General features: G+C 42.0%; 1 protein-coding gene across 4 annotated transcripts in view; it reads right to left on the bottom strand.

Moving 5' to 3' along the window:
* Positions 1-5,847: 5,847 nt before the first annotated feature.
* Positions 5,848-9,679, bottom strand: part of MSRB3 (methionine sulfoxide reductase B3) — a 64,810-nt gene continuing 60,978 nt past the window's right edge. For all 4 annotated transcript variants that reach the window (XM_081928120.1, XM_081928121.1, XM_081928118.1 and 1 more), the window contains one exon: positions 5,848-8,527. In XM_081928120.1, coding sequence (XP_081784246.1) covers positions 8,363-8,527 — 165 coding nt within the window. In that variant the 3' untranslated portion in view covers positions 5,848-8,362. The remainder of the gene's footprint in view (positions 8,528-9,679) is intronic.

The raw sequence follows: 9,679 nt of genomic DNA, 5'->3' as shown, positions 1-9,679 counted from the left end.
CAGATATATTTCATGAAAATTGCATAGGTTTTTAATACAAGATTATGAATGAGTCCTAATGTATAAATTATATTAGATTGAATTTCAGAAAGTATTTAAAGTATGTCTATGCAACCTTGGGAGGTCTTTTCAATAACAGTGGTTATGAAGGACAGACTATTTTTTTTATGAAAACATTGGTCCGGGCTTCTTGAAAAATGTTGTACATCTTTGTGGCTGACATTTTAGTTCTTTGGAATTAGCTTTGAAAACAGCCAAAAACGAAATATTTCACAGTACAATTCTTCATGCATATCTTTAAATAAAGCTGGCAATTTCCCTCGGAGGTTCTGAAGTAATAATACTATCTTGAGCTGAAAAACATTTTGCAGCTTGGAGGCAATATAAAAGCCTAAGTTATCCTATTCCTCAAAAAGTGTGTTCTTACCTCATGTCTAGCCTTTTAAGGCAGCGATTCCCTCAGCTGATTCTAGGGGATCTCAATGTATTACCTTGTAAACAATCCCAGATTTGGTCTTTTACAAGCCTCTTGTAGTTGGCTCCTTACTCTACTGACCCTGATAAAAACAAGCTGTTTGATTCCTGAGCAGAGTGCAGTAACGCTCAGAGTTTTCTCCGCGTAATGGTAAACATATTGCGATTATATATTACAAAGGGAAGCATGGTGCATTTTGGAAAGAAATGTCTAGGTCTTACCTTTAAAATTGTGTTTCTGACATAACCGGCAGCAAATGGGTTGGATCCGGATCAATGAGACTTCAAGCCATGGCTAACTTTGCACATTGATTTCAGTAGGAACTAAGTGCAATTAATTTAGGCTGTGAGTACACGCCAGGCCTTTAAAACTCATTTGAAGTATATTCATTCTCTTAAGGTATTGTGGGCGCTGTAGTTTGTTAAGAGTTGCTGGGAATCGCAACTCTGTGAGGGAAAAACTTCAGGGCCCAGAATTCTTTGAGGGAAAGAATGTGTTCCAAACATGATTTAAAGGCATAGGGCCAGATTCAAGGAGCAAGTCCCACTAACAGAAGCCCATGCAAGGATTTCCACTAGCTCAATGGAGCTTTTTTGGCACTGACAGGATGACAGATCATCCTTGGCCGCCTTCCCTATAAAGAACGATGTGAAAAAGGGCTGTGTTTCGCCCCTACTCTCTTTGGCGCATTTTTCTCCCTGTTGCTTTCTCAAGCCTTCAGCTTGACTGAAAACAATTACAATGCCTTCATCTACCCTACCTGCAACAAAGCATGTCTCTACGGCCACAGCAGGCGCTGTAACTCTCTGCATGTCCCGGCTCCTTTTCACTTGGCATTGGCAGCAGCGGGGGGGGCGGGGGGTGAGAGAACCCCCAGAACATCATGCAAGGAAAGGGGGGTGTCATTTCATCTGGCAAGCTGGAATGCTTTCACGTTTCAATAATGAGAATGTTTCTGACTTTACAGTTCTGTGAGATTCGTGTGTTCTATGAGAAGAAGGTTGTATGTGCATGTCTTATGAGATTTTTTTTTCTTTTCAAAGTGAAGAATTATACAGGCAAAAGATGACTTCAAAGGCTTAAAAACAATGGGTTATATCCAACAAAGTCATCACGTTCATGCAAAGACTTTCAGTTATGCAATGAGACTTCCTCCCCTCCTCTCCTCTCTGTCTCCCCACCCCTGTTCTGGGGAGTCCCTCTACCCTCTGGAATAGATTTGTGGTGCATGAGGGGCCTGCAGGGAGAAGAAGAGGAAGTCCCGTTGTGTGGGCAAAAGGCCCTTGCACAGACAGGATGACTGTTGAATGCAGCCCAATCATCTAGTCATTGTGAATACATATTTCATGGCGGAAAGAGGAATCCTGCAAAGTGAGCAGGAAATGTCATTGCAGACCTCTTTGAAACATCACCATTATCAGTCTGAATACGCTTTTAGGATAGTGAGAACAGATTAACCATCTATGTCTGTAAACAAGGTCTGGTAGGTAAAAGTAAAGGACCTGTGTACCCCTGGACTATGGGTGTGGCGCTCATATTGCTTTTCAGGCTGAGGGAACCGGTATTTGTCCACAGACAGCTTTCCAGGTCATGTGGCCAGCATGACTAAACCACTTCTGGCACAACAGGACTCAGTGATGAGTGCCCGATTGCATGGAAAAGCTGTTTCCTTCCCACTGCAACAGTACCTATTTATCTACTTGCCCTGGCGTGCTTTCAATCTGCTAGGTTGGCAGGAATTGGGACTGAGCAATGGGAGCTCACCCCGTCATGTGGATTCAAACTGCTGACCTTCTGATTAGCAAGCCCTGTGAGCTCCTGTTGCTCGGTCCCTGCTCCTGCCAATCTAGCAGTTTGAAAGCACGTCAAAGTGCAAGTAGATAAATAGGTATCGCTCCAGGCAGGAAGGTAAACAGCGTTTCCGTGCGCTGCTCTGGTTCACCAGAAGCGGCTTAGTCATGCTGGCCACATGACCCGGAAGCTGTACGCCGGCTCTCTCGGCCAATAAAGTGAGATGAGCGCCGCAACCCCAGAGTCGGCCACGACTGGACCTAATGGTCAGGGGTCCCTTTACCTTTAAGCCTGCCAGAATGACTGAGAAAACCTAGCCAGATGGGCAGGGTATAATAATAATAATAATAGTAATAGTAATAGTAATAATAATAATAATAATAATAATAATAATAATTAATAATAGTTGTTCTTCTTCTTGTTGTTGTTTCTGCCCTACCCTTAGCACACTTCCAGGAGCAGAACAGGTCACTCTTGCCAGAGGTCTGAATTTTTTGTAGAAAGCTTGCCCCGCTCCTTCCATTGCTCCATCCAGGCTCTTCCCAGCCATGTGAAATGAGGTCAAGGACCATTGAGATGCAGTTACCCAACCCAGCACAGCAATGCTTTGAGGGACTAGGTTAAGGAAGGTCTTTATCCCTTAGCAACGAAACCAGTCGCAGAGCAATAGCAACCACAGAAAAAGCTGAAAACCAGGTGCAAGCTGCCTGATTGCTGCAAACAAGCACACCCTGAGAAACGGGCAACCTTTCCCACATGGAAAGCTGGTCAACTGTACTCATCCAGACTGCGATACATTTCTCCTGGAAACAAACGACCTGACCTAAAGAATAAAGGAAACATAAAACCCAACCACAAGCTTTTAAAAAAGCAACACATAGATTCCCTACAGGCAAGAGGTACAGCTGCATCTTACCACAAAAAGGGTGGTGATGCTGGGAGTTTAGCAACCAGTATGTATCCATCACAAAAGATAATAAGGAACAGTGGTGTTCTCTGGAACAAGCATATGTTAAATGACTATAAAAGCTAGTTCCTATAAAGCTCCATCACACGGAGGCGGGTTAGACGGCACACCATATGCATTCAAAGGACAATGGGATTATGTCTGAGAGCAACGACACCCCCTTTTCCTGAGACGGGCCATGTTGTTCTGTTGGCTAGCCATGCATCCTGCCCAATGGTCACGCCTTCCACCATTTGTTCCACCACTACAGTTCTCCTCTCTCCACTCACCCCGGCAGGAGTACTTTCTGGAGGAAGACATCTGGATCCACAGCAACAAGAATCAGCAGCTGAGCTTTGAATTGATCAGCTGGAACTGCCCTAAATATATTTTTTTACATAAAATATTTTTTACATAAAAAAGCAAACAAAATAGAGAAAACAAGTCTAAATTGTTATTATCTTATACAGTGCAATTCTAGGCATTTCTACTTAGAAGCAAGCCACACTGAGTTAATAGGACTTATGCCCCGATATGTATGTGTAGGATTGCAGCCATAGTGACTCCTAGTTTTATGGCATATAGTGAGTGCAGTGATATATTACTTCTTTCTGGTGTTTTATCACTAGGGGAAACTCACCAGCCTTTTATGCTCAACCTAACTTTCAGTAATTGACCATGGTTGTAAAATGTCTCCAACAGGCAAATACGCACTGTTGCTCCACATCACTCTCATGGACTGAAAATGCCAATTATTTTTCACATTCTATGTACGTCATTCAGTAGTTGGAATTGCTCCCTATCTTGCCCAGAGTATCAGTTGGGATGGACAAAACTGCCCTTTGGCCAGGTCACTGTTTGGTTTAGGACATCCTGTTTGTTTGGATGCAGTGATCTGATGACGCCCACCATGCCTGCCGTCATTTTAAAATGTAAACAGGGTCTGGCATCTTGTGACCTTATGGCCAGAAGAGCCTCACCTGAGTAATGTAAACAAGGCTATTTTGAAAGTGGGCTTTTAGGCTTTAATCTCTCTTCCAGGAACAAAGGAATTTTGGGAGAGCAATTTATGGTAGACCTTCCTGCTTGTAACAATATAAGTCAATAAACTAAGGTTACCAGATTTTTTTCAATCCGGGGACACCTTAGTAATTAATTAATTACTACACGTTCGGGACGTTGATGCTGCAGCAACGGCGGTGGCAGAGGGGCGGCCGCCGCCTTGACCTCAACCGCCACGTTTCCCCTTCCTCCGAGGCTTCTATCTCCTTTCTCCATGAGCCTGGGCAGCCCCTGAGTTGTTGGTTCTTTGGTGGTGGTGGGTCAGGCATGGAAGGCGGAGGAGGGCCGAGAGCAGCAGCGGCGGCAAGGCTCGGGCAGTGCAATGCCTCCCTTCCCATCGGAGCAGCCCCAATCCCATTCCTACTTGTGTGCAAGCAGGAGGGAGCAGGGATCCCTCAGCTGGGAAGGGAGGCTTCCCATTGCCTGAGAGATCTCTGCCCCCTCCTGTGAAGCCTCCCTTCCCAGCTGAGAGATCCCCGCCCCTTTCCTGCTTGCACGCGAGTAGGAGTTGGGAGGCTGCTCCAATAGGCAGCATGAAGCCTCCCTTCACAGCTTAGTTGCTGGGGTCAGGGAAGGTGGCGGCAGTCCAGAAGCTGCATCTTAGAGCCCCTGCACCACCATCATATGGGGACTTCTGAGCAGCTCCTGAAGCCAGCCAGAGCCAACTGCTCCAGTCTGCTGAGACTGCCACTGCTGCGTTCCCTGGGGACATTAGATGAAATCCGGGGACATTCCGGGGATGGAATTTGTCCGGGGATTTATTTGCATAGCTTCAGAGTTTCTCATAATATGAACATGCAATTATGTTCTTTTTAAACAGCATGTATGAAGCACAAAGGATTGTATAAAGATTCTTTGTCAATAGAGGCAAGCATGCTCCAGTATCTCCTGTGCAAGAACTGTTACTAAGAAGTTGTACCACAATACAAAAGTGAGATCGCCTCCTGGCATTCCCACCATCGGTTGCACCCACTGCCCCTCGATAGTCCTCCTAATATTTGACAATTAACAACTTAATGGATGCACCAGCAGTTCTCGGGGAATGTCAACATGACAGCTGAGTTGAGACCACCACAAAGCTCCCTTTTCACCCAATTTTTGTGTTGCTGATTTCTCAAACTGAGCTTATCTGCAAACAATAGGGCATTCCAAATCTGTTTCCCTAGACACCAATCCGCAAGAAAACATCTCCGGCCAAATTATTCAGCTGTAGTTTAGAACTTCTTTGGCAAGACTTCCTTTTAGTAAGCAATGTGCTATCTTTATGGAACAGACCCAAAGAACACAATAATGTACACAATAAGCTAAGATCTTTTTCTTTCTGTCTTTTTGCTAAGGTGGAGGCTGAGTACTTCTGTCAGTGCTCCCTCCCCTAAGTTATATCTGAATCCTTGAAAATATTTCCCCAGGGTCATAACCACATGCAGGGAATTTGGGTGTGCTTTATCCCTTTGCTCCACCTATTCATCTTGGAAAGGGTGCTGGAGCTCAAATGTTGATGTGTCACCGCTACTGACAGGTGAGGAAAAGGGCTGGGGCACAATGCAGCTCATAACCATTAAAAACAGAGGCATTTATTTATAAATTAACTTTATTATATACCCAGCGTACAAGAAATATATTAAAAGATACCCTTCGTTGAAAAATCCAACACTACTGTCTCAAAAGCAAACTATAATTCTGAGGAAAAGTTCGATTTTTTCCAAAATGAATAAAATACTTTTATTTTTCTCTTTTTTCCAAGTATCTTTTGATATTTATATATTAAGCTCTGCAAATCTCTATATAATATAGATTGGATACTATAAAATACAGTTCTCTGTTCTTATATAATTTGCATTCAGTAGTTGCACGCACCCATACAATACAAAGAATGAAGTCCAAGCAATGGGCTCCCTGCTTATTTATTGTGCTCACCTTCTGAGATCCTCTGCCAAGGACATAAACAAGATGACCTGCATTTGAGTTCTGCAATACCAGTCATACTTATATCCCCTACTAGCCTTAATAGTGAAAAATGTTGCCCAGTGTTCCGTACAGAGAAAGAACAATGGCTTTCTTCTGCTAACAGTGTTCCACTCTTACAGATCACATACACCTAGCCATATTGATTCAGTTCATTGCATTCCATATCCTGCAAATATAAATCTACCGATGGACAGCTGGCATTATTGCTCATTGAAGTTTTAGTAATATATTTCTTTAATGCAAGACAGAAATATGCTGAAACTCGATAACCCTTAACTACAGCAGAGATCTGAAAAGCAAAATGCATGTAGGCTCCACATTTTTACAAATGTTGCATATTAGAGATTTATGGCAGAAAATGTGATAGGAGAAAACTCACTTCTCTTCCAACAAAGGCAAGGAATAAGAACAGCCCTTTGGGAGAGGGAAATAAGCAAAAGAATGACATGAAGCACAGAAAATTCTCTGCCATTGTAAAGGAAGGACTGCACAAACTGGAAAGTACATAATTGCATACATGAACAGTGAGGCTAACAGGAGTAATTGTTCTCTTACGCATATGGTTGCATTCTGAAGTTCTACATCTGTCTATTCTTCAATTATATTAGCAAACAAGTTTTTTTTCTCGCTTTTGAGCTATAAGGCTATAAAGGTTGCAATTTCAACCTATTGTACAGGGCTTCGGTGTTAGATATGTCAGGTAGTATCTATTGATATTGAAATTGAATATTCTACAACAAAATTATCTTAAACAGTACAGTACTTGTATGGAGTTTAGAAAATGCAGCTATTCTCTGCTTCAACCATATATATATATATATGCACACACACTACCTATAGACAGTTTTCTTGCAGTGTAAAAAAGGAAGTTTCAGCACAAAGTAGATGGTCATATCCTTAGAAGGCTTAAAAACGTCTAATCTGATCTCACTAAAGGCCTTGGGACAAGTTTCCATTTAAAACGCTTCCGTCTTCGTGGACATGTCTACTTCTTGCTGCATTTCTTAATGTTTTGGTTGTCGGCTTTGTGCATTTCCTGTACATACATGCGCTCAGAAAATAAGACTGAGCACACATACAAGCTGGAAAATAGTAAGGTTGTTCTTCAAGCAACACACTGCTGTAAATTTGCACATGAGAAGGCACAGCCACTTGGTGCTTATAATTGCACATTGAAACTGCTTGAAAGAAAGGGAACTGCATCCCTTCTAATGCCTTTCCAAACATTGTAAGGGGGAATTGTAGGGAAGTTTGTACCTCTTCAATGAGGTATTCACTTTCCCAGGACAAAACCTGAAAGCGGAGCAGTAATTAGCAACATTACTGCATGCTCCAAGGCGCGACCCACAAAACAACTAGTCCATGCTACACTGTGAATCCTCTTTGGCTCGTTGATGTTTTGTTTTTGCAGGACCCTCATTAGGGGCTAGTAAAACAAGTGACCTACTATTCGCTTTCACCTACTTCTGGCTGATAGACCAGGCCTGTAAAAGTGCTGGTTGCTACTGGTTAAAACAAACAGGTTTCCATCCATATTCATTTAAATACTCATCACAACTTGGAGGAACAGACTCAGGGGCAAAGGCCTGCTATCCACTCCAGCTGGCCCTATCACAGCAAAAGGATGGGCTGGATATGACCCGCCGCTCTTTAACTAACACACACTTCCATAATGGAGGTTGGGTGATGTGTCAAATGGAAAGATGGTCGAGTACACATGTCATGTAAATCAGAGCAAAATCACTGAAGTAATGAGATATTAGGAGACTGCTGTATATACAGTACAGTTCTGCAATGAATGAACTATAGCCTGCTCCCTCAGAAAGAAGGAGGGATATTATTCAAACCTATTTTAACAAAGCACTAAGTGGAGATTAATAACCCATAGTGCTAAATACCCTTTTGTTATGAGGTTCCCCACTGCATGTAAGTGATTATATAACAAAAATACATTGGCACACACAAGGCCTCATTTTGATACACAAAAAAACTGATAGTGCAGAATATCCATAAAAGGTTCTGTGGTTGTTTTTTTTAACATATAAGGTAGAAGGCAATTTAGAATAACATTCTTTAAGAGTCATCTAGGAAAATAAGCTTTGTGAGAAACTATCTTCCTCCTACAGCTCTGTCTTGTCTGGTTGGGCAGAAGTCGCGCCCATGCTTCCTTCTTCAGCATGATTCTTGTCTGCAGACTCAAAAGACAATGAAGCTGAATTTATGCAGTATCGTTTGCCAGATGGACGAGGCCCATCGTCAAAAATATGTCCAAGGTGAGCACCACACTGAAATAGAAGAGCATGATTTGTATTCATTAGTAAGTATCAATAAGCATAATGAAAACACTTACAACAACCTTTAATAGTATATGGGCTTCTCTTTGAGAGTCACAGATATGGGCTTCGTTTTGAAGTTTAAATTTAATCAGGAGGTAAAGCATTTGAGGGTCAACCATTGCCTTTTTTTTCTAGTTGCCAGTAATGTGAAAATATAAGCGGTCATCCAAGAGAAGTCTGGTTTTTACAAATGGACTTCAGACATGCACAGTTTGATGCCAGCATCTGAAAAGAGAATGTTCTTATCACGCAGGCTTAGAGCCACCAAAGCATGTGAAGTACCAATGCTAAGTTGTGGTATCGAAACCTGAAGATGCCAAAAGGCAGGTTGAGGCCTGAACAACATATTCTGACTAAATACTCTTTAAAAAGAAAAGAAAAATCCAAAATATTTAGTATAGCAATACCTTTATTAGGCCAACCAAGTTAACATCTACATGAAACTGATGAGTGGGGTCATTCAGAGTTTTGGAGCACATTGTCCACAATATGCTAATGACACACAGCTCTGCTTCTCCTTTACACCTGCAGGTGAGGCAGTGGAAGTGCTGGACCATTGTTTTGCCTCGGTCATGGATTGGATGAGAGCCAACAATTTGAAGCTCAATCCAGATAAAACTGAGGTGGTCTGCCCATTTTGCATTGCTCAAGTAAATGCATCGGTATTGGTCATAATCTTAAAAAAAAATCAAAGGTAGAAAGATTTTGATGATTGGTGTTTAAGACTGAACATACAGAATTATGTGTTTAATTTTAATTAAATTCACACAATATTGAAGGGTGTGTGTGTGTGTGTATGCATGCAAATGTGTTTAATGATTTGAATTCTTCATAATAAAATTATTTAAACTTTTTTTAAAAAAGACTGGCAACTGAAATAAAAGGCGGGAGCAAGAGTGAGCCCACAAGGCCAGAAAGGAGCAAGTTTGCACGGGCTTTATCTTTTCCTTGTAGCAAAACTTTTTAACAGCTTTTGATGTCAGCTCAGGTCATGGGAGAAGAATCCAAAGAATTATGTACACATGCTAGGCAAAAAGAATTTGTCTAATCAAACATGTAACTTTCAGGTTACAAATACTTATTAATGCTTCTGTGACTCAT

The sequence above is a fragment of the Podarcis melisellensis genome (genome assembly GCF_964234715.1).
Source record: "Podarcis melisellensis genome assembly, chromosome: 10".
NCBI classification, from domain to species: domain Eukaryota; kingdom Metazoa; phylum Chordata; class Lepidosauria; order Squamata; family Lacertidae; genus Podarcis; species Podarcis melisellensis.
This window is presented reverse-complemented; position numbering and strand designations above follow the sequence as displayed.